Source organism: Psittacula echo (genome assembly GCF_963264785.1).
Source record: "Psittacula echo genome assembly, chromosome: 10".
Taxonomy (NCBI): Eukaryota; Metazoa; Chordata; class Aves; order Psittaciformes; family Psittacidae; genus Psittacula; species Psittacula echo.
Window position 1 is genome coordinate 9,311,970 of NC_137741.1, and position 25,576 is coordinate 9,337,545.

The window sequence follows — 25,576 nt, forward strand, 5'->3', positions numbered from 1 at the left end:
GGCATTTGTCTCCAAAATCACTTTCATACATTTACTTCCATTAAATCCAATGAAAAATTTAAGTTCAGTATTTGTGATGGAGAGACAGCATGGACATGAAAAAGAAATGTGAGAAACATTCAGTTTTCATTCCAGTTCTCTATGTTGAGTGATAGATGTGTTAGCAATTCTCCCATAATGACTTAAAATTTGTTGTGGCCAGTATATCCATCTGGCCAACAATCTGCCTGACAGTGGCCTTCCATACATGATAAAAAGGAGTATTTATGCAGTGGTTTAGTCTGTTCATCACACATTATGCCACAGACTCACGGGAGTGATGACACAATTACTGGTCAAAGTGCTGCAAAAATAGTAACATTCTACACTGGGATTAAATAAAAAAGGGGGGCAAAAGATTGTAGTATTGAAAGGACAGAGCTTGACTCTGCTCATGTTGCAGTTAAATGGATAAGCACTGGTGATGTAAAAAAGTATTATAACCTTTTCTGTGTGAGAGCTGGATTCTTGGGAGGATCTGAGCATCCTCAGTAATATGATCAAAGTTGTTGTAGTGAATAATGTAATGATGTAATGTAAGACAAGTTCTAAGCAGTTTCTTTAAACTAGTTCATATGGGAAAATTCATCATGAATTGGCATGTTTATTTGGGACTACATTGTCCAAATGGTGAAGCCTCAGGTCAAGCACAAATTGCATGTGAAAGCAAAATGTTGCACCACTGTTGACTCCCGGCTTTTTAAGCTTATTTCTTTATGTGTGAGTACTGAGATTTAAAAAGGGTAAATGAACAAGAAAAGTTCTGAATGACCCCCTCAACAGTATCCTCTGTCCTACAACTAAGTGAAGTGTCTGAAGGTGAGAAATATGACCTTGGTGTAGTAGTAAAACCTTTACTCTGCATGATCCTCACCCTTTGCATAAGCCCAGCATTGCTTTGGAGAGGGTAGGCCTGTTTTTTCTGCCTGCTTTCAGAGGCTATGGATACTTTTAGTGACAAAAACTCTTCACATGCTCCCTAAATTTGAAGCTCCAGGAGGCAGGCAAGGTGAGACATGGGAGTGTGTACATGTGGGTTGTTGATGGGAGCTATATTGGATTAGAAGGTGCATATGGTTTTTACATGGAGATAAAGGTATAGCTGGTAATTTGCATCCCTTCTTTCTCTACAGGTTTTTTTAGAGATGGTGTATGGAATATGTTTACGAGCTATTTCAATTAAATACCTGCTGTGTAACTATTTTTAACCAAATGCATCTTTGCACATATCCTTCATTGTTCATCCTTTCAGCTGAGCAGCTAAACAGCTGCGTGTATGCAAAAAGGTTGTGAATTTAAGGCAGGTTTGCCAGTGTGATTTAGCTCATACAAAAGGCCATTCAATGTTATTGTTGAACAGTAGATTATTTTTCAGTTACAAATAAATGTTATTGCAAGACCATATTTTTATCTAATTGTTACCAGTTCTTCAGGCATCACCTAGGGAATTTGAAACATTCTCTTATGTTGTATGACTAAAATTTTGGTGCAGCAATTTTGAGTAAGGACTCTTACACTTAAGATAGGGAAATTTGAAATGGAGGTCCAGGCTTTCTCTGAATGCCCTGTAGTATCCAACTGTTCTAGTAATCATCCACTGAATGATCTGTTTGATCATATGCTGTGTGCTGCTCTAACTCACTCCTGTGGTAAAAGGCTATATTAAATATTCTTCTTGCTTTTAATGATTAAAGTAATTAAATTAGGCTTTCTAAATAAAGAAGTGACTTTGTACTAAGTAGATATGTAAATCATATCAAGTTTTTAGTTTTAGCTGTAGAAGCTACTACAAAAAAAAATGCAGTTTCCTGGTAGATAGAGGTGTTGTGTTCATGGTGTAGGTTTAAGACATGCTATTTCAAATCTGAGATTTTTGTGGAACTTGCTAACAATATTTTATGCTCATAAACCAGTTTGAAGCCACAAACACAATTTCATTTATATTCTAAGCTTTATAGAGTCTGCAAAAGTGTCCATCTGTTTGGCTGAGATTGCTTCAAATAGTGAGTGGTCAGAAAGACTTAGCTGGTAAAGGTCAAAGGAACCTCTTGACCCTGTGATACTTGCCAAAGCAATTGGAGCATAGGGACTGATATACAGTTAGATATAGCTTGCTAACGTGATCTCCCCTTTAATTGGTAATGATAGCAGGAATACACAGTAAAGTCATTGCTGAAAGAAAACAGAAAGTATCCAATATAGTAATTTATTACCAGTCAGTGGGTTTCACGCACTAGGTTGTTTTACCCCTGCAGTGGTCAGAGAAAGCAAAAAGGTACTCTAACACTTAACTGAAAATGGATGCCCTGCTGCTATCAGAGATGCATGGTGGTCAAATGATTGCCTGTGCCATTAGCTTGGTAATGTTTTCTCTATTGTAAACTCAGCTCCCCATGTTCTTCCTGTGCATCAGCTGCAGATTGAAGGCTTTCTCGTTTGTCTTCTATTTGTGCTGCCAATCATCAAGCTGCTGTCCACCAAGCACATTTCAAGGAGGCAATTTTTTTCACTACTATCAACTACCACCTCTAGCAGCTGAGGGCTCAGAGGATTTAGAAATTAATTTAATGCTTTAATTTACACTGTGCCAGCCATTTTGTGCATTGTTTATGTATTTGTTTTCTGAGAGAGTTCGAGGAGACAATTACAGGTTTCCCATTTTGCAAGACTGCGTGTGAGATAGCACCTGCAAACATGTCCCCAAAACATAATTCTTTCTTATATTATAGATAATGCTAAAAAGTGCCTATGCAAATGCAGACATTTGCTAAGCTATTCTGGATTAAAAAAATATAAATTAATGCAAAACCAAACATGGTTATTGCTTCCTGCCATCAAGGATAAAGCATCATGGAGAATAGAATAGACCTGTCATTGGCAATATAAGTTATTGTTTGACCCCTAGGTTTGGTAGCCATGCTTCAGTTAAAACAGTTCTTCCAGATCCATGAGGTACAGCTGGAAGAGGGTAGGAGTAGCTAAATGACTTTTACAAGCAGCTATGTGACATGCTTATTTTTTGTGAGCCTAGAGCCAAACATGGTTCTGAGAAAAGTTATGAGCAATGAACTTTGCTGACATCCCAGTGACTGGCGTGATCCAGACACAGATGTAGCCCTCAATGCATTTTGATTTCTACTGCCCCTCCCTTTTCTTTAGTTTCTGTAACCAAGGTTCTTCACATTTTAGTTTTTAAACACAAATAATCTTATTTATTGTCAACGTAATTGCCTCAGAGGTAATGAACAGTGACTCAAACATATAGATGCTCTTTACAGTTTTTATTGTCTTTGTAGCGTATTTAAAGGTCAGGCAGTGGAGAGATGACAAAATTAAGTGTTAAATTCATTGAAATAAGCATATTGATATTCTCAAACTTCATTTTGATAGTTCAGAAAGTATCATCGTATCAAGGAAAGTTCTTAAAGACTAAAGATGCAGTGGTTTTAATGATTCCATATTGGGTTTCGCTTAAGAATTCTTGTTTGGAAGTCTGATGTACGTGTGCCTTGTTCATAGGATGTATTCATTGAATACACATGAGCAGACAGTAAGATGATATTTTACTGATTAAATTGGCAGATTTCTTTCTAGTAAGTATATTTAATAATAAACTAATTAGTCTTTAAAAGAGGCAGTCTTGCTTATCTTACTTTTATCATGTGCTTAAGTGTAATGTTCTATTGGGCCTGTATTAAAAGCCAATAGGCTAATGACTGTCAAAATAGGAAAGTATAGTTCCGCTAAAGAAACTCTGACAAATAAGAGGTAGAAAATCCTCCACCCCAAATAAAACAGAAGCAGTGCAGCTTCTGTTAATGAAAGAATTTTCCACTCTCCTTTGACAATACTTCCATTACGCTCACCCCTGCCCCACCTCAATCTATCTAAAATTTCACCTAAAAATAAGTTGTTCATTTTCTGTTACATTTTCTTAAGCTTTTGTGGGTGGATAAAGGAGAGGACTGATCTTTGACTTGTTTAATGTTAATGGTTAAAAATATACCTTCTCACAAGAGAAAGCTCAAAGGAACATAATTAAACCTCTTGAATATTACTCATTTTAAAAAACAATTAGAATGAGCAGGATAGCTCACATTTATGCTTTATACAGCAAGATTTATTCTGCAGGCACTGGGAACTTTGGGACTAATTTTATGTCACTTTTATCCTGTTATATTTGGGATAAAGTGAAAGCATAACAGTCAAATTTAATGCTTAAGGACTTGTTTTACATAGAGGTTGATTCTACCTATCCTGTGAGAACTGAGCAATTTCTTTTCAGTGATATCAAAGTGACCTTTAAGTATATTTTTGGGTCCAGCTTCTCTAAAAATCTACCATGTGATGTAGCCACTTTATTTCGTTTATGTAAAATGAAGGTCAAGATCATTCTTGTCAAATCTGTTTTTATCACAAAACCCACAATAGAATGTATGTAGTAAAGAAAGCTTGTGTGTGGAGAAAGTACATATATATTAGGAGCTGAAACAGTATGGGAATCTCTGCTAGCTAATGGAAGTGTGTATTTTAAGTGGAATGGTATTCCTAAAACAGCTTGGATCCCAGTGGAAACAGGTCTTCAGAGATGAGAAGGCAGCTAGGTAAAATAACACTTGAATTGTACTTCCCATGAAATTTTTATGTGCTATGTCTGTCTTAAACTGTTAAAGATAATGGCATGGCTTGATGTATTTGGGGGCCACAGTAAGGATAGCCCCCTGCCTCCCTCCTCCCATAGACACGGGAAAATTTTTCCTCAGGTGCCAAGATGGTTTGGTAAAGATGTATGAAGTGAGAAGAGGTAGAAGAACAGGCTTGTAAGTTGTGGAGCAGAGTTCTTCCATGCCAGAATAAATCAATTAAAGTGTTTGTTGCGCTAGCTTTAAGTTTGTTGCCCCATCCTTTAAGAAGGATGTGAAGGTCCTTGGATGTGTCGAGAGGGGGGCAACAAACTGGTGAAAGGGCTGGAAGGAAAGTCCCCAGGGGAGCTGCTGAGGACTTCAGGCTTGTTGGTTTTGGGGGCTGACGGGCAACCTCATTGCTCTTTACAGCTTTCTGAGGAGGTGAAGTGGAGGTGCTGAGCTTTTCTCCCTGGTATCCAGTTACAGGACACATGGGAAGGGTTCAAAGCTGCACTGAGCAGGGGTTAAACTGGACATTAGGAAACATTTCTAGACTGAGAGTGTGACCAAACATTGAAACAGGCTTCCTAGAGAGCTGGTTGATGCCCCAAGTCTGTTAGTGAGGCATTTGGACAACATGCATTAACTTTTGTTCAACTAGATGATCGTTGTAGGTGCTTTCAAACTGAAATAGTCGGTTGTATCTCTTGTCCTGACTCAGACATCTTCAGTGGCAAAATAAGAAGCTATTACAGAGGTGATAATTTCCACGTACGGAAATATAGCTTGCTATTTCTAAGCTGCCCTGAATCCTGCTCTTTCCTCCATGTAGAAAGTTTCTTCTGCTATGGGTCAGTCAGAGATGGTGCACAAGAGGTTCATGAATCCCAGGATGTAATTTGAGTTTGTAATCAGACTTTTTGCTGCTTTAAAGCTTACAGGTGAAGACCTCATAGGGAGCCTTATCAAGTGATTAAGATCTCTCCAAGCAGTAAAAATGTTCCAAGTTCCAGTTGTTAAGCAGGAATGTTATTGGCACACAAATGGGTTTATTTTGAGCAAAGGCAGTCTAGCCTCCTTACTGAAGTATTTAGCTTCAAACAGTGAGTTGGTAATTCTAAACAAAATAATTTTTTTAAAAGTAGATTATTTTAGTTTGGGATTTAGGAATGTTTATATTAAGATCTAATAGTTAATTACAGAAGCTTCATGAGATACTTATCAGTTCTTGTTGGGGACTAGCCAATATATTAACTGAAATGGCTGATGGCTCTGTTAGATTAATTTTGAGATAATGCATGCATGCACAAAAAATTTAAAAAGTGCTTCTTGTTCTTCAGTTTCGAACAAAAATAAGTGGTAATCTGTACCCTCACAGTAAATACCTGGTTTTATCCCTAAAAATTGTCATGTAAAAATGACAAAATGACAATTTTTACACTTTATGGAAACATGACTTGTTACCAGTTACTTGTCTTGAGTAACATACACACCTCCTTTGGGGTAACTGCTTGTTAGAATTACTGCTAGTGATGCACAAAGAAGAGGTAGCACATTCTGCTTTTTCAGAACTGAACTACAGCAGTGGGGACCTTAACATTTATGTTTATTTTAGATTCATACACTTAGACAACAACAAAGAATACAAAGATGAGCTTTCAAAATCTGGACAAAACTGCTGAAGCTGTGGGAAGTCATACAGTTTGCATTCTCTGTAATAGCTTCCAGAAGATTATTTTTAAATAAATAACTTTAAAAATCTTCCCAATTTTTCAGATAAACAATAAAAGTAGATGGAACTTTGATAGTCAGGGGACACTTGTAAATAGTGAATCAGAGAGTTGGCTATGTCAGAAATAAAAGTTGAAACTAGCAATGATAAATTGCAATGTTAAATTAGCAATGATAATTGCTAATGTTAATTAGTAATGATAAATTGCAATGATAGTAGATGCCACTACTGTTTGTTTTTTTCTTAATGATTATAAAAATCTGTAGGTTGTGTTCAGTATGTCATAGCCTGGTGGTCATTTAACTTGTAGAATTAAAGGAATACTAAATTAATTCTTTTTTGGTATGGTCATTTGAAATTCACATACGGCATTTGAAACAGTACGGCTTGAATGGATTCATATTTGGGCATACCCACTTAAGCAGTTTGAGTTTGAAAGACAATCCTGTGGTAACTTGGTCTGAGCTGAGCAAAAATCATTGGAAAAGAAGGAAAAAGTGTCTTTTCATTACTGAATCCTGTGTGTTGGTAAGAGGACGGCTTCCAAGTTGGACTGTGTGGTTCAATGGCAAGTCATGCTTTGTTACTGCTATTAACCTATTTTATTTTTTTTTTTACACAGTTATTAAAATCTTAATGTGTACATTTGAAAAACCAAAGGACAATATTTATCTGAATATAGTAAGATTTATTTTTGTGAAATACTTCCAAATCTTTAGGAAAGGCACAGTACCAAATGTAAATATCTATTAATCTGCTTTTTAATACCCGTCATCCAGTGTTATTCCCAGCTCTGTAGTTCATAGTTGGTTTTATGGGTTTCCTTCCATTTTCTGCCTCCTTATGTTACAGGCAATAGCTTGTCCATATTTCCTAAATAGTGTTTTATGTCTGAAGCTTTAGATGTCCACCTTCTTTCAATGCAGTGAAATGCCTATGGCAGAGAGCTAAGATAACTTGGTAGATGCTTTTAGGATCAATGTCAATAAGCTTTCATATTGCCAATAAACATTTATTGTGACTTCGTACACAGTAGCATTACCAGATGCCTCAACAGATTGACATTGTGACAGTATATTCTTTTAGATGGTGATTTTCTTAAAGGTTTCTAAATGTTAATCAACCAAATATAAATGTATACAACAGAGAAAATTAAAATGATAGGCCAAATAGTAATAGCTTCTATTAATGTCAAAGCTAACTTGTGAATTCCAGTGTTTGCATTCCATGGGGATCTCCCTATGTATTGGGAAACAGCCTCATTAAAGATTAAAATAATCCTAGTGCTTACCTACAGTGTATATTTTTGGAAAAGGAAAGACATAAAAAGAAAACCTGAACAAGCAGTTATAATCTCCTACTTGTGACTCCCTATGGAGACCTTCAAATAAGCTTATGTATTTAGTGTGCATCCTCATCTGGTGGGAGCATCATTCTCCAAGTATCAGAAAGCCAAATTATTTTAATGCCAAAAACTAAATAGTGAAATAACTTACAGGCTATAGAATTATTTTTTCCTTGTGTTATTTATAACTGCAATATTGACAGTTTAAAAATAGCTAATCCTGTAAAATCGTAATATAAAAGGAGATATGTAAAGAGTGGTCTTGAGAAAGATGAGTTATTCAACATTGTAATCAAGATAAAGCCAGCTGTTGCCTGTTTCCTGACACTTGAAGGTTTGTTTTAAGATTGAGCTATTTTCAACACAAACCAGTTCTTGCATTAGTGGAATATTTCTAATTATCACAGGAAAATTAAAACTAATATGGTGATCTAGAAAAGTCTGTCATTTGTTATGGAAGCTGGCATGATGGTTTGCGAAAGTATCACTGGGCTGAAAAGTTGCTTCTTGATGATACAATCCTGTCATACATGTGTGCTTTTAAAGGTGCAATAGCTAGACTGAGCTCAATGCTGAGAGCATAGGCTTGAGTAGGACAATAAAAACATCCAAGTCATGAGCATTTACAGAAAAGGGCAAAAGCATCAACAAGGAATTTATACTCCCTCACATCTGCTGTTCCCCTGGGGGTAAAAGATACCTCTTTAATAGATACAGCAGGATTCTAATAGAAGATGTCAGAATCTCATAACTTTACAATTGGATGGTCCTCCCAGTACCTTCCTGGAATGCTGCTTCATAGCGCAGCACGATGATTCCTGTGAAAGAAAGTAGTTGCTCTTCTACAAAATCATCTGGAGTCTTTCTCAGACAAAAGTTAGAAATCTGTCTTTGTAATGGGTGGTATGTAGATTCAGTCCTTTTATAATAAAAAAGGAGTAAGGCAGCAGCCAAATAGGCTAATATTCTATTGTGCCCTCACTAGTAAATGTTTTCTGCTTTCTGAAACCTGTGGAAGCTCTCATGAAAATCGTGTCATGTTGTTAATATACAGCCATCTAAAGTTGTATGGGGGAAAGGGCAGAAAGAATTTGAAATGCTTTACTACCAAATTTTAGGAGGAGTCAAAAACTATTTTATTTGGGTGTTTATTAACAGCAATAATCAGGCATACGTATTGATACCAGTGCAATTAGTGAAGAAGTATGGGTAATTTCAGAAAGATCCAGATTGGAAATAGAGTGGCACAAGGTGAAGTCAGATGTTCACAGACACTGTATTAGCTCTATAGCCTTTTTCTCTGTTATTTTTATTGAACTGCATGACTTTCAACTGGATATCTAATTACCTATGTTCTTTATTGCTGATGAAGTATGTGTGGCTTAACTCAGAATAAAGTAACTTTATGGTAGTTTTTCATGTTTTGAAATGGCAAAAGGCATAGTCTTTCTTGGGCATATATCAAGTTCCTACAAAACGTACAGATTCCCCAGATTTGCAAGAATTCTGTAACATTGTAGGATTTGTTTCCCTGGCTTTATTTCTTAAAAATAAATAAATAAATAATCCGTATTCTTCAAAACTTTCCTAAAAGTCTTTTAGCTTGAAGTACAACTTAACAAAAGAAATATCAGCCTACAGCATGGCTGTATAATTGTATAATTGAAGATGCTAAGGAACTTGTAGTATTTACATCCATATGTCTTTGTGTCTGTGATGCAGAAAATCCTTCGTAGTAAGAAGTAAATAAATGTAATTAAGTTGAACTTAATGAAGTTAATAGATTTGGTCTATTCCATATGCTGATATCTTAAAAATTACAAAGTACTATGGATTTGTGTTTGGACACTTAGTATTTTTTCTTTCAGTTAACTGATACCAGCCTCATCCAACAGCCCTTTACTATTTTACCAGTTACGACAAAATGGAACAGTGCAAACTTCCATGTTCTTTTATTTGATCTGGAAAGACTCAAGGAACTTCTGCTGTCATCTCAACTCAATGGATTAAAGTCATCAAATTCATTCCACAATTATGACACTCTGGAAAGAGCCAAAAGTGCTACTGAGAAAAGGGCATTGACATTAAAAAGAAATAAAACTGCTGGTTCCATATCTCCAGTGGATGGTCAAGTAGATACTGTTTGTTCAGTCCAGGTCTGTAGGGATAACAATACAGCTAGGCCTTTGGAAGAAAATGGCATGAAAAGACAGAAGAAAATGAAGAGTTCAAGAAAAATCAGAATGCAGCCATCAGGTAACATTGATGTGAATGTTGTCACCGATACAGCTAAACTACTTTTGTCGTGTCTTTTACCATGGGGTGTAGATAAAGAAATAGACAATCTTTGTGTTAGACATTTAGATGTCTTGAGACTTCAGCATCCTGTTTCTTTTGGACTTGTGTCAGATGAAAACCACCTATCACTAATGTTGCCAGGATGGAAATGTGCTGATGGTGGCATGCTAGAAGAACATGCAATAATCAACTTGTTTTCAAAAAGAGTGCTTGATTTATCAAACAAGTACCTTGCTGCAACTGAAGGACAAACTGGAAAGAAGGATGGATCTGAGAATAATGTTGATGGAACAAAGGGATTGGAAACAGTATTTTTCTTATTTAGCAGAATAGCTTTGATCAACAGGATTGTTAACATACCTTCAACAGTTACAGATGACATTGAAAGGTAACAACCTTTTCATTGCGAGTCTTTTATATAGTGGTTAGAAATTGAAAAATATGAAACAAACTTTTCTTAAATACAGATTTTTGCAATGGGGTTTGCAGTCTTTCTCTAGTTTTTTTATAGTATGTTCTTTGAACAAAGGCAGATGGGGATAAACTTAATTATCTTTACATTTTTCTACTTAGAAAGAACTGATGCAAGAATTTTTCTCAAGAGAACAAGAACTTGAATTATCCCACCCTATTTTTCCTGAGATCACTCTTTTCCTCACAGCTTAAACTAAATAGAATACTGAGGTGTCTTCAGACTCATTGCGAGATGTACATTTAAGTACCCTTACTGTTTTAACTTCAATTCTCTGTAAGCAATATAATTCCTTTACTATGAAACCCTTGGCTTCACAGATAAATAAAACATGAGACACAAAAACAATCTGTCCTAGTTACACAATATAAAGTACAATGCTCCCAGTAATAATGGCAGCTACTGGGAATGAGTGCCTCATCAGCCCTTATGTTCTGACAACCATCCCAAATAACAGTTGTGTTACTCAAAACAAATTTATTGCCTAAATGCTTTTTCAGCATAAAAGGAAAAATAGCATGCTCAACGTGATTTCAGCAAGCCAAATAGAGCATGCTAATCAGGCAATGGATACGTCCACAGACTTTTGTTGTTCTGCAGACCTAGGTTGGTCTGTATTTAGCATTTTAGGGGCAATTAACTTCAATGTTGGTGATGCGGTGGCCCTGAGGCAAGAAGGGGGACAAAAAATATTGATCCTGATGCTGTAGATATCTGTGCATCTTCCACAAAGCTCTAGGCATTCAGCATATCTCAAGATATGCACCATACTGCAAGAAAATGCATATTTCTAAGTTACATTTACTGCTAATTACATTGCCTACTGGTCCATATTCAACATAAGCTCTTATATGGAAAGTTGTTTTAGTATTCCAGCTTGAACATGCATTCCTTTCCATACAAGAAAGGACTTTATGCTTGCTTTGTGTCTTACAGTACTCTGTTGGAAAGACATGATGCAACTGAAGTTAGTAATCATACCAGAATCAAACATTTTTCCCAGACTTAAACATCCTGGATTTGGAACATATCACACGTAAAATTATAACTATTGACGTTGTCACAAGAATAAATGCCTTTTTTTTTTTTTTTTTCTCTGTGAAATCTATACAATATAATTTCAAGTTTTACCCAGGAAATGTAATGCAATAAAAGCTTTAGCATTGCTTGTAGAAAAAGGTGGATGCTTTTACAAATGAGAGGAAAAGAATTTGCCATAAATTTTGGATACAAAAAAAAGTTATTAATTTTATTCAAAGGCTCTGGAGTGCTTTATTTAAGATTTTGACATGGTTTGGTTCCAGTGAAGTTCCCTTTGCCTCTTCCTTCCCCAGTCATAAGAATAGCATGAATAGGACTTGGGCTATTTGCTGTGATCTTAGGATTCAGCCTTCATTTCACCTCTTCCTCTTGCAAATAATTGGAGTCTGAATGAACTATTGTAATCTGTGTTTGTTCATTCATTAAATATTTTTATCTGATTTATCCTTATTCATAATTTATTGAAGGTTGGAATGAGTTTTCTTTTGAGAAAGAGCTGTTAACATAACATACTTTTGCCAAATTAAAAGTTTGAAAGAAACCAAGAAAATGCTATTTTGTCCAGTTTGCCTTCTAAAAGTACAGTGTGTAGCCAGACCTCTTTGGGCAGCTGCTATAGCTGCAGCTACAGCATACTCAAGGGAGACAACTGAGTATTGAATTCTAATTCACCACAGCATTTGCAGAAAGAATTAGGACAACTTTAACAGTTTGTAAGCATCCTGATGTTTCTATATCTGTTTTCTTTCATCTTGACTCAGCCTGTGAAAATAAAGGAACCTGCAGTAAAATATGTCAGGTTATAAAAGTGGGACAGAAACAAGAAGCTAGTAAGAAAAGATCTTTCTTCTGCCTTTTGAGATTTGTATCTGTAACTTAAAGCTCTCGAGCTGAAAGCTTTCGGAGTTGTTTGGTATTGCAAGGCTTTCGAAATATTATGACTTACTGTTGACTCTAGTGAAGTGGAAAGGTGAAATATTATTTTTAAATAACACCTAAATATAGTTTGTGCAGGGTCACTATAGCAATGTATTTAAAAGAAATAGTTTAAAATTGTGCAAGGGTTTGGGGAGGCTTTTCCCTTCCTTTCCCCTACATTTATATCCTTTGTCTTCAAGGGCTAGGTTGCTGAATTAGTGATAAAGTACCGAAGAACAGTAGATATACGCACTAGTCTCCCAAATTGTAGCCATCTGTTGAAATACCAAACATTGCAATAATATTCTAAATTACTTAATACTGTGAAAAAATGGAAACCTAGAAAATAAAGCCGCTAGTTTTCCTTGAACCTTTTTCCGTATGTAATAGAAAAACCCACAAGTCCTTTGCAAATATGACATTGTTTCTTTAATACAACAAAACTTAAATATAATAACTTTTAAGCTGAATATAAAGTCGCTTGATATGGATGGTATTTTTCAGTAGTTGTGTCTATATGAATGCTTCAATAGCAAGTTGCGGGTGAAATAATGCAAGTGACTTTTAAGGAGAAACTGAATTGTGATTGATAGTAATTAATATCAGAGTACCTACCTTAAAAAAAAAACCCTTACCTTAAGATGTAAGATTTCTGTAAGTATGTTCAGGTTTTGTTTAATAATTTCATATTCTTTTAGTCCACAGAAATCAGAATCTGTATATGACAAATGGCGAACTGTGGAAGCAATAACACATTCATTCCCCAGTTTTTATGGAGAGTTAACAAGAAGTAAGTATATAGTGGCAATATTAGCTTTTAAATATTAATATTTTGCATGGTTTTTATTGCTAAAATAGATCATTCTTCTTCAGTAACAAAAAAGAAAAATATTAAATTCTTTTGCTTTGAGCTGGTCCAGTTTGCAAATACAGAAACTGAATTATCCAGTTCTGTGAATATTGCAAAAGCATGTAAAAAAAGTTGACTGTTAAGTAATAGAGGAATCAAGGATATTTTTTCTGTGATGGCAAAACATTCAGCTGAGTTTCTAAAGATATTTTCTAGCAATCTGAAAAACAGAAATGTAATAAGACAAACACTGTTGACTTCCCCTTCCCCCATCTCCCTCATCACCATTATGTGCCTGCCCAGTAATATATACAGCCCTTCAAGCAAACTGTTGCCTTAGTAATACAAGAGCTATCTTGACTGTTCAATAATGCCCTTAGACTTTAGGTTTAGGGCAGAATAAAGTAATCTCTTAATGTTAATATCCCACAGGCAATTGTTCACCAATCTCGGCTTTGCAAGCAAGTCAAAATTTGTTTACAATATGCAACTAAGCAAGGAATGTTGAAATAAAAACCCAAATAGAATATGAGTATTTGTCAGTACATATTACCTAACAATCAGTGTTCCTGTTATAGACTAAGTACTGCCTATAGACTGATGACACAAATTATTTGAATCCAAATCTTGACCCTCTCCTGTGTAAATAAGCCTTAATATTCTCCTCTAAAATCAGGTTTTAGTGTACCTTTCCTTCTCTAACTCTTCTGTGCGCCATAACTGTAGAACTTGTTATGACAGCAGAAATGCCTGTTGAAAGAAAGAGATAGAACATAAAATCATGTGACAATAGCAAACAAGTAGATGGAAGGCATGAAAATGGTGTAGAGATGACTAAAACATTTGCAGACGTAAAACCACTTTTACTTAGTGACCTAAAACTTGTGAAGTAATCTAACTCATATGCTATATCTTCTAGTTCACACACTTGTTCAGATTTGCAAATTAAAATCTTACCTAAGACTTGCAAATCGCAAATCTCTCAGACGTTTTAGGAGTGACCCATTCTTTGACATTAAGACACACTGGACAGCAGAATGGGCAATCTTGATTCTGCTGTTAGTTCTGGACTTTCTGTATCTATTTACATGTGTGCAGTGATGGGAACAAAACAAAAATAGGAGCCTAATGCTTTTGGGCATACATGGATGTGAAACTGAAGTACTATAACAAAGGGCAAAGCTAGATGATAGGTGCCTTACTGGCTGTACTATTCTTGAAATAGTACAGTGAAAGACTTTTTTATTGAGACATATTGACAACACACTAATATTGTTGCCCAGTAGCAGGAAAGTAAACCTGGATCTGTAACTATACAAAATGTTATTTAATGTATTTTTGCATAGGTTCTATTACTGGTTTAAAGGTAAAGAAACATATGCAAGTAGTTTTAGAACTTACATGGTAAAATCCATAGTTAAGTACTTCAAATCTCAAAGCATTCTCTATATCTTTAAAAAAAAAAAAAAAAGATAAAATCACTCTGTGATAGCAGACCTCTGTTACATGGGAAAACAAACAAACAAACAAACCAAAAACCCCAAAACCCCAAATCAACAACAAAAAAAGCAAAACAAGTTAAAAAAAACCCCAACAAAACCAAAACACAAAAAACCTGACAAAAAACCCCAACCTAATCTGATTTAGAATAGAAAATGTTTAAACACTGTGTTATCTGGAAACTTTGTGTTTATCACATCAAATGAAAGCATATTCTAAGAAATTATGCTTTTTCAGATCTTTTCAGGTATGTTGCTGAAGTGAGAAAATTCAGATGTTAAATATCTATTTGTGTAGTTCTCTGTGTATGGTCAGTTCATAAATTCTATGTTTCAGGTAAAAGTAGATATCATTCCCAGGACTTTGGGAGTGTTTCATTGCTGAAACTCATTTGTTGTTGGAGTGACCAATCTGTAAAGGTAAGAAATAGTCTGTGTCAGTTGTTGCAATGTAATGCTTAAGTAACATTGGCTGTAATTTAGTATTTGGAATCCGTAAGTTGCCTGTTCTCTCTCAACCAGGTGTAACTTACATTACAAATGCCATTTTATGCTCCAGAAAAATAAAGGCCAAAATAAGGGCAGAGTCATATACTAATATATTATTACAGAAGAAACAGAAAATGTCATCTTAAAGGGATAAATAATTAATCCCAAGTCCTTACTTATTAGACCAGTCTTCAAGACTGACTTAGAGAAGTAAGTTATGGGTTCTCAGGTCAGGTGAAGCTCATGCCTATTGTTAGTGAAGAATCTGATGTCTTGAGAGATAAATTACTGTTTCTTGAGAGCTGACAAGTAACTGTGAACTACTCTGAACAGGGAAATCTGGAGACCATTTTTCATTTTGAAAATATGCATTTAAATAAAGTTTTGTGGTTGCTTGAGTGAGTTAATGTTCAGGAATATAAAACTCAAGACAGCATACTATGACCAGAAGAGATTTTACTCCAGAAAAGGGAAGTACCTCTTACAAGGTTTTTCTTTTTTATTATGTTACTTTTTAAATTGAATACAGTTCTGTCCTGCACTTCAAGTGCAAAGAATGTTTTCCAGAGCTGGGGTTGCAGGGGTACTGCAGCAATAGTCCCCTGCTCTATTAGAAAGACAGTAATGGTTTCTGCAAATATTCACATTCAGTTGAATTCAGCATTTTATCTTGAATTTATCAGTTTTTATTATATTCCCACTGTCTGCACATCTTCCATATTATTTCAGCATTATTCAGCATTATTCTTCCCTCAAACTGTCTCCTTTTCTCTTACAATAAGGTGTGGGGTTTTTAGCTTCTTTGAATCCTTTAAAAAAAATTGGATACAGGGCCTCAGTTTCAATAGCTGCAATTGTTATGTGAAATCCATATAATCTCTCGCTGACCTGGTGAGTCACTGAAACTCTTTATGGGGTCGAGGGGTATAGCAATGAAGCTTCTATTTGTAACATAGCTTGTTATGTGAGATCTGTGTATTTAGATTTTCTGATGAATTTAGTGACTGATCAGTTTATACAATGATAAAGTATAAACTGATCTATTGTTTCTATCAAAGAAGTGTGCAGAAGGATAAAGTGTGAAATAAGCTGCCTCACACTTTTGTCATCTGAAAAGACTTTGAAACACTGAAATTGTCAAGTACTGCAAATCCTATTCTGTCAATGCTTCCCAAATTTCAACCTTATTCAAACACAGCTTTGTAGTTGCAATAAGCTTTGTTAACCTGCTTTGTAGTGCAGATTTTGGGTCATTTACAGCCAAACCACCACAAGGAGTTTTAACATCCAAAATAATTTGTGATGTTGGCAGTAAGTGTGGGTATTCAGCAACCAATGATTTATATACAGTTTTAGTTTTTGTTGATAGTATGGTGGCTTTGTAACAGCTTTCTTTATACAAACACAGATTTATGGTCAATTTACTAATGCTGAGCAGCCTGATTAAGCACTCATGTACGTTTACCCAAAACATTACTAGTTACCTTGCTTTTAAAAACTTCTTATATCATGGTCTTCAGTGGATGATACTGACTCTCAGACATGACCCAAAGTACTTGCCATTTATTGATTCCTCATCTCCTTACAGTCCTGTAACAGATTCTGTGCAAAGAAGAAAACTGCAAAACAAAAACCCTGCTGCCAGTGATTGATCCGGGGTCTCTTGATCTGAAGTTGAAGGGCTGAGGGATGCCCTTTTCTTTCTTAAATTCTAATGATGCATGTATTTAAAAAATATTTTTCTTAGGGCTTTTTGCCCAAATGAGTGGAAGAGGAAGGTTGTCTTCATGTGAGTGGCTGTTTTTTCAGATAAAATACAGCTGCTTGTTGCCACGCTCCCATCCTGCCCAGACGTTACTTAAGTGCGCTCTTCCTTTCAGATAGATACAAAAAATTCCTTGCCCTGGAACATTTAATATGAGGAAAGAGTGGTTGCATTTCTGCCCTGTATTGTCCTTACTCTGCATTTAAAATAGCCAGTTACTTACCTATATGTGTGATAGGTATTTCATTTTATATATATATATTTTATTAATAATACTATATTATTGCAGCTTTATGGAACTTTTTTTGGCTGAAAGTGTGAACATTGATAACATTGAACAGTATTGCCTCAGGAAAACTGTTGGTGCCATATTTAGATCTCTGACATCATCATCTGCATGAGGAATGTAGGTGCTTTAGGCTTCCTCTTTCACCAGTGGAAAAAGATAGAGATTGTGGAGGGACTGCTGAGATTTTAGGAGTGGATCATCTCAGGACTTTCTCATTCTTTCTGTTGATTCCTGGAGTGCACCTGGGTGTTTTTCAGTTACTTAATTTCCATTACCATCTAAAATAAGGTGGGATGAATCTCACATGTATTACAATGGCCTTCCTGTGAAGTGGTTTATTCTTTGAATGTAAAGGCCACTGCTGAGAGCAGTGCTGGTAAGCTTGTACCTTCTTCACTGATGCTCGTTTACGGTAATTTCTCTTAACAATCTCTGGATGCATTTGTTTTTACAGCATTTGTGTCTACCTGAAGCCAACTGACTACAGCATAAGTGTCTAGACAACTCTCCTGACAGTTACTATCCAGAAATAGAGGAAAGCAGACTGGATAATACAAGTCTGATATTTTGATCTATATTTTTTTTGCTCCCCAGTGTGACTGCCGTATGGAGGCATGTGGGAGGCAGTTTCTGCAAGGCTCAGACCTGTAGAGGTTATGGCCTGAGTAATAGCCAGGAGTGATGTCTATTGACTTTTCTCCTTAGTCCCACTCATTACAAAGAGTAATACTTAGTAATTGATAAAGTGCAGAAAGGAAAGCCACTATAACTTACTGTAGATGTAAGGGTACAGTTTGCCTCAACTTTCGTTCACTTGTCTTCTTGAATTGTTTTCTATCATTGCTGCTGTGGAATCAAACAATTACCTTTCAGTTCTTATAGCTGTTTTTATAGATGGATACATTATTTATACTTTCTCAGCCATAGAAGAAGCATAAGCTGTCATATTTAACAATCCCAATTAAAAAGCAGCTAGTATTTATAACAGTAGTTATAATAATGGGGAAAAATGAACACATATTAGTAACCAAAAAGATAGGTAATGAATATGTAATCCAGAAGGATGATAAAGATATAGTGGAAACTATCCAAGCAGGCATATGTTTCTTATGTAGATTTGCTGTGTTAGAAACAGGAACCGCTTCTGGAGATTTTTAAACTTGGTGAGAACAACAGATGAGGTATGTGAATTCGTGGGAAAGATGCAGTGAGAGGACAAAACTAAATTTGTGAAACCACACTGAGCACTGTGGAAATGCAAATTCAACAAGGTGATAGACAAGTAGCATGCAGAGACCCTCAGGTACCTCTACAATATCATGTTGTGCCATTTGCAACAGCTTTTTATTTTGTCTTAAGATGTTAGAGGAAATGACATTACAAATGCTGCCTGGCTGGCATACACAGCACTGGCTCAGGTAATGATTATCTGATCCAAATTAGTGGCAGGTTCTTAGCAGATCAAAACACCATGCAAAACACATAATGTGTGCAATTCTTTTATGTACCTCTGTAAGAAATTTCTTTGTCAAAACGTTTCCCAGGACAGTGAAAACATGTCAGTGTTTCCTTCTCGTTCTTAATTATTGTAGATGTATTGTAAAAGTCTGCTGTAAAGTCAGGATCTGTAATCCCCAAAGCTCAGGGATGTATGGATTTGCAGAATTGGAAACTGCCTTTGATTTCCCCTGTAAAATAAAATGCTGTTATAACAAGATGAAGGTTTGTGCTACATTAAAACACATAGGACTGGGTTACTTGCTATGAACTTTTACACTGTGGACCTGACTGTGGTATACTTGTCTACAATAAAGGATTTTGTCACAAAGGACATCTATAGCCTGTATTCTGCTTAATGATTTGAATTTACAAGGGCAGCTAGAAATGTGATTGAGGACAGCCAACGAATTCACTGCTCTTGATTGGTGAGATGAAACAGTCTCTCTGCCAGGCAGTTTGTGGGAGCCTACGTATCAACTTCACTTCATATTAAACTTTAAATAACTTTAATAGGTTGTTTATAAATATCATACAAACACAAAATATTTATAAAGTTATTTAACTTAAAATTTTCATATCCAATTTAAACTAATGTTTAAGTTGGGGTGGAGTACATTGTCCTGGAAACTTCTGTCTTTCAGGAAATTTGTTGTTCTTGAAACTGAATACCTTTCTGAGGTAGGGGGTGGAACTGTATTTCCTTTCTGAAGGAAATGCCAAATGAAGGGAAGGTCTGCATGCTGTCGTTCTGCACCATGCTGAAAGTTAGACTGAGTCAGGATTGTGGAAGTTTGGGTCCATTATATAAGGTCTTCATATGCTTTATAAGCGTCTTAGGGCTTCTCAGTTCTCCTGGGCTTCTCTGCTGAAGTAAAGAAAAGTAATAATTCTTTCATACAGTCTCCACACTTTCATACAGCCTTACCACCCACGTGTGGCACATTAGCTATTGTAAGTGCTGTTTATAGGCTGTTTATAATTTCAGAAGGTACTGCTTTTGGATAAGAGGAATTTGAGGAGTGGTGTTTCCCTTTGTATTAGACAAAAAATACAGTATTATCACATCCAAGTTAGAGGAATAGAAGATTACCACTTTATTTATAATCACAAAACATTGTTTAAACCTTTCAGATAGAGACTAGCCACCAAACTTCTAAAAAAGTCAAAAATACAATGTCCTTGTTCAGTCTATGAAGCATTTTTGTACATACAGCATTAAAAAAAAGATCTTTTAGTTATCACCATGTGCTTTACTAAATTTACTACAATATTGTCATGACCTTGGAAATGAAGGAGACAGTAGACAACTGATTCCAGTTTTGAGATTAAAGAAAATGAATTTTCATTTAGTGGGAAGCAGTCACGATTGACAACTTCCGCCATTTATTGCTATCCAGTTAGTGTTTATTTCTCAATATGAATGTAGGGACACATAATTATTGGTGTCTGAAAGATATTAAGTGTTGACTTTCTAATGGCATTCAATGGAAGAGTCTTAAAATTTTGTAGTGGTTATTTAAAATTGCCAAATGCTCAGATAAATAACTGAAATACTGATGTCATCCAATATAATTTGCATTTATGACAGATTATTGAGGCAATGCAAGCAGTGCTGCTGGCAGAAGTTCAAAGGACTATGAATACCTTAAGAAAAACAGCAATCTGCAGAGAACCATTGGCCATAGTAGAGAATGGAAATGGTAAGTGGCAGACATTGCCAGAGACTGAGTAGCGTGATTTACAATATATTAAAAATGTTTCTTAGCCATGTAGGTGGGAGATTTATTGGTGTATTCTTTTAGAAGAACTTTCTGTAGTACACAAAACAAGTTAAGAGGAAGTTCATAATATGTTGTTTCTGTGTAAGACAAGCCAAGTAGCCTATTTCTGACCTTATCAGGCTATGAGTTTTCTCAACATGATTCTCAACAAGTTAAAAGACTTTCACGCTCTCTCATCACCTCTGAACATTAAACAAGAAAAGGTAAAGTTTCTTTGATTGTATGATAGTTTTGGTATTGTAAATACATTTGCAAATAAAGTAAACAGTGTGTTTGAAATAGAGTCAGTAAATTATATTGAAAATAAGTTTTACAAATATCTAAAACAACTAGAATGACACTAAAAATTAATTGCTTAATTTTTATAACTTCATAGTGTAATACAGAATAATTTTCTTTGAGAAATAACCTCCCTGCAAGGAGATACCAGATGCATTTTACAATTACATAATTTCATTTTACAAGAAGCTTACTCTTTGCGACTTTACAGTGATGCTAGTATTTGCAGTAAAAAAAAAAGATCGAACCTGAATTTGTTATGAAGTTATACTCTTTATTTTTAGCTCATTAGCTGAGTCTTAAAATTGTGACCTAAATTTTAGATCCAATCTTATTAGTGGGCCTTCTCTTGGGGAACTGATTTATAATCTCACTGAGAGTGTCTATCATAAGAATTTGTTACCGACCTGCTTGTTCCAGGATACTAAAAATGTTCAGTGATACTTGCTTCAGGCCATGAAACAAAATAGTATCTCTGTAATTTGGACTGTTGGAATATAGCAAAACTGGATAATTGTCATGTCTGAGTTTGTACTTTTCTTACACTGAATTTGCTTTGAATCCTGTTCTTTTTGTGTGGTTTCGGGCAAGAAGCATTAAAACATTCCCAGCTGAATTTGTTTTCAGATTTTCTGAATTTTCAGGGTGTATTTCAGTGTGGTGTTTTGATATGGCTTACAACAGAAATAGGACTAACCGGAAGTTGCAAATGCAGATATCTGCAAACTCTGGAGGTGTTTAGGTATTTGGGTTTGTTTCAAAACCTGTTATATTAGGTTAAAAAAAAAAAAAACAAACGCTAAAAAGAAAAAAAAACACCATAAAAAAATCTCAAACAAACAAAAAAAGCCCCCAAACAAAACAAACCCAAAACCACTTTTGTGGTGTAAAGGGTGCTGGAATGATTACAAGAATCTAGTAGTCAATTGTTTAATTTTACATATTAAGGATCACACAGGTTAGGAATTCAGAGGAATTACTTCATCTTTTGACTGAAAAGGGAACTTGGTTGGTTGTATGTGTAGTAAAAGATTTTTACTGTCATTTTGTTTTTAACCCTGTTATTTGAAGGTTATTCAACAAACAACTACAAAATTGCTTTGCTAGAATAAGCACAGTGTTCATATACATTTATACTGGCTAGGGCTTTTTTTTTCTCATGCCCATGATCTGAACTACAGACATATATCCTCTAAACAGTGGATTTTTGACATTATATTGTTCAGCAACTTAATGTATCTGGAATAGACATAAAACATACAGGAAGACTGGGAAAGAGACATTACACTGAGTATTTAATACCGTATTAACTTTCTTTTTCCATTTGTGTTTTACGTGTTCGCCGTATTTATCACTGTAAATAGCACAAATATTTTTGGTTTAGTTTGCATGGTTTTCTAAAATGCACTGCAAAACTTGATGGGTTTATTCAGAATTGAACAACTTTTTACTGGTTTTTAATATGTTAGAGTAAAGCTACAAGTGGCATGCAATGATATGCAGAAATTATTAAAAACCTGTCCGAGAGTAAGTCCATGACCAGTGTAATTACTAAGACAATTATGTGTAGTCATAGTCATTCACCTGATAGGTATATCATCTTATTAAATACTCTGTATGGATGGGTTGTACAGTAGGTGTCCTCTTGTGCAATGTCAAGGTAAAGGTTAAATATTGTTTCAGGTTTTTAAGTCATAATTCAAGACTGGGATCATGCACTGTGACCCAAAGAAAAGGTATCTGAATCTTGGCTGCCAACATCAGTGTATTGCATTATTTTTAATTGCAATTAATAGATTTAATAGGGAGATGTTTAAACCTAGTTTAGCTCAACAGATTTCCACTGAAGTCAGTAGAAGTTTTCTTTAAAAAGACAAACAGAACTTTCAGGATTTGACCTTCAGTTTTTATTATTTTTAAAGTTTATAGGATATTATATAGTTATTTCTTCTGGAAGCTCCTAACTCTTTAGGGAGCTCCTGCATCCTTACTTCATGGTTAAGGGTGATAGTATTTAGACATCATCTAAAATGTAATGTAAAGCATACCAGAAAAAGAGTTAACTGTGTTTTCTCCTAGTACATTCTTTCAATGTTGCTAAAAGGAAATATAAATGCAAACAGTTGCAATTTCTTTATGTTAATGTCAGAGATAATAATTTTGGACCTTTTCCAAACATATTGATAGCAATCTTACCATTGATTTCCGCAAGCTTTGCTTCAGTTCCTCAAAGAAGCTGAGGTTTTCCTTTATTTTTTTTACATTCATCATCATTCTGGAAAAGTACATTGCACTTTATCCCTTCTTGCCTCCTTCCTGAACAGTGATAATCTCTGGTTAATGGTACCATTTAACAGGTTGTCAGCATGGTATTGTTTTCCACTGTCATGTGAGTCAGAGGCAGTGATTTTACAGTCTTAATCTATCCACTTTTACATGCATAAACTAAATTTACTGGCATTCTTCATTCATTTTTCATTTGTAGTAGTTAATCTTATGATATACATATGTAGTCTATACCCAGCCACGTGCAGAACTTCTATGATCGGATGAAAAATGATGGCAATACCACTGTTGTTATTCAATAGCCCAGTGATCGGATACAAATTGGATAGTCCCTCCTGTAGCTGATTTGAACCTGTGTCTTCAGTAGTAATTAATTGCTTATGTTCAAGGCATTCTGCAGTGTCATCTACAGAAATTGTTTCACTTTTAATGGGAATCTCAAAAGTATTTGCCAGGGTGAGAGTTAGAAATTAGATTCCTTTACACCCAGGTGTGTTGTCTGTAGGACTGTGATTTCATTTTAGGTACCGCACTGAAGCATCCTTGGATGCCTATTTCTTCTAATGCATAGGGAGCAAAAAACTCTTATCTGAAATACCTTTATAGTACACAAGTTGTTCTGGAATTGTGTGCTTCAATTTTGGTTTTTCGTGTGGTGTGAAGAACTGGATTTATTTACCTTTTAAGACAGCTGAGGATAAATGTGTTTAAGATGTTAATGCTTAGATATTAAGTTGGGAGACTGATATATGTGATATTGCAGCAATGCCAAGTTGAAAAAATGAAAGGAAAGCATAAAGTACAGGCTTTATTCCTAAATACAGAATGTTATTTTAACTGCCTCTTGTATTTGTGAAAAATGTAAATGTGAAAAATCACACCACCAAGACTAGCTTGCATTAAATTCTGGTTTGCACTTAAAAATTCCCAGTTTAAGCAACTGCTAATGATTCAAGCTTTTAAGTATATTTGAAAGCTATTAGCTATAACCTCATCTTTTGTATGTGGTTTTGGAGCTCTTTAAGCTATTCAATTAAATAAATTGGTTCTTGCAGGAAAAAAGCTTCTCCTGATAAATACGAGAGTGAAATTAATGGTGGCAATTGAATTCCATAGGTTAGTGTAAAAAATTGTCAAAGACTTATCTAGAATATAATAATATGTTTTGTTAAAATGAGGAATCCATTCAGTAATGGTAAATCAATGAAAGGCGGGATATAACAGCTTCTGTTCACTAGAGAAGTGTAGTGACCTGCAGCAGAGGGTTTCAAACACTTCTATTGTCTGGGTTTCAGAAATCTGTCCAATTGCAGACAACTTTGTGTCAGCTCTTAGGAAGTCATTCTTTGACTGTGTCTTTCTGTATAGCAAATGAATCTTCTTGCCTGTCTGCAAAGTATTAAGGTTTTGTTAAGGAAGTGCAGATAAGGAGAAGGGTTGTTCTGTCTCTGGTATTTTCCTTCATATTGCCATTTTGTTACAACCTACTGCCTTTTCATATTAGTCCAAATATGCATTCTGTCTCTGTATTTAAACAAAGACCCAAAAGACAGCCCTGCCTGAGCTCTAGTCTGTTTGGACCATTGATAGCACAAAGATTACACAAGATTGCAATGCCAGCTTGTACTTGGTTGCCTGATTGTTGGGGAAGTAACTTTTAGGGACATAAAATGCATTGATATTCCTTGTTACTGTAGCCACATTAATGTAACTTGTACTGTTTCTATTCTGCTGAAATACTACATGCCCAGAAAACTTGAACATCTGATGAATCAAGTTCAGGCTTAACATTGTACATACAGAGAAGTGCACATCTGTTCTCATATCCTTACATTTCCCATTACTGTGTTAGTTTCAAGGTTCTTTGGGGCTTGTCATTTAGATAATATATTCAGTCTTTGAAACTGCTTGCCTTGCTGTGCTGGGTTCCGTATCCAACATGAGAGAATCGAGCAAAATACAGAAAAAGGTGTCCAGATGACTCATGGAAGGATTTCTGATAAACAAAAGAAGAAAAGGCAAAAGAGGAGAAGGAGAATGGGATAGAAAGAAAAAAACTAGGAAAATGGAGAAGAAAAAATTATAGTAAAAGCATGGCAATGTGAATGTGTACAGAAGATTAGCAGTTCTCTAAAGGAAATCACAAGCAGGAAGCTGGTTGCTGACTAAAAAATTCAAGAACAGCATTTGATCCCATTTCTGGTTAATAAAGGTTCTTGAGATTAGTAGGAACAGGGAAATTAGTGAATTTGGACAGTGTGCATGACTTTTTTTGATTGAAATTGAGAATAAAGATCATGAAGTGCATAAGCAGTTAAGAATCCGTGTATCCCTGCAGCATGGGTTTTAAAGAGCATAAGCGAAAATG

The 25,576-nt window shown here is 35.3% G+C and overlaps 1 protein-coding gene across 1 annotated transcript in view; it reads left to right on the forward strand.

The window, feature by feature from the left end:
• The window catches only part of WDR72 (WD repeat domain 72), a gene marked incomplete at its 3' end in the record, with an annotated part of 102,713 nt that overhangs the window by 41,395 nt on the left and 35,742 nt on the right, over positions 1-25,576 (forward strand). The window contains exons 14-17 of the mRNA XM_080626499.1: positions 9,610-10,427; positions 13,169-13,260; positions 15,157-15,239; positions 20,451-20,562. Of these exons, the coding sequence (XP_080482625.1) occupies positions 9,610-10,427; positions 13,169-13,260; positions 15,157-15,239; positions 20,451-20,562 (1,105 nt within the window). The remainder of the gene's footprint in view (positions 1-9,609; positions 10,428-13,168; positions 13,261-15,156; positions 15,240-20,450; positions 20,563-25,576) is intronic.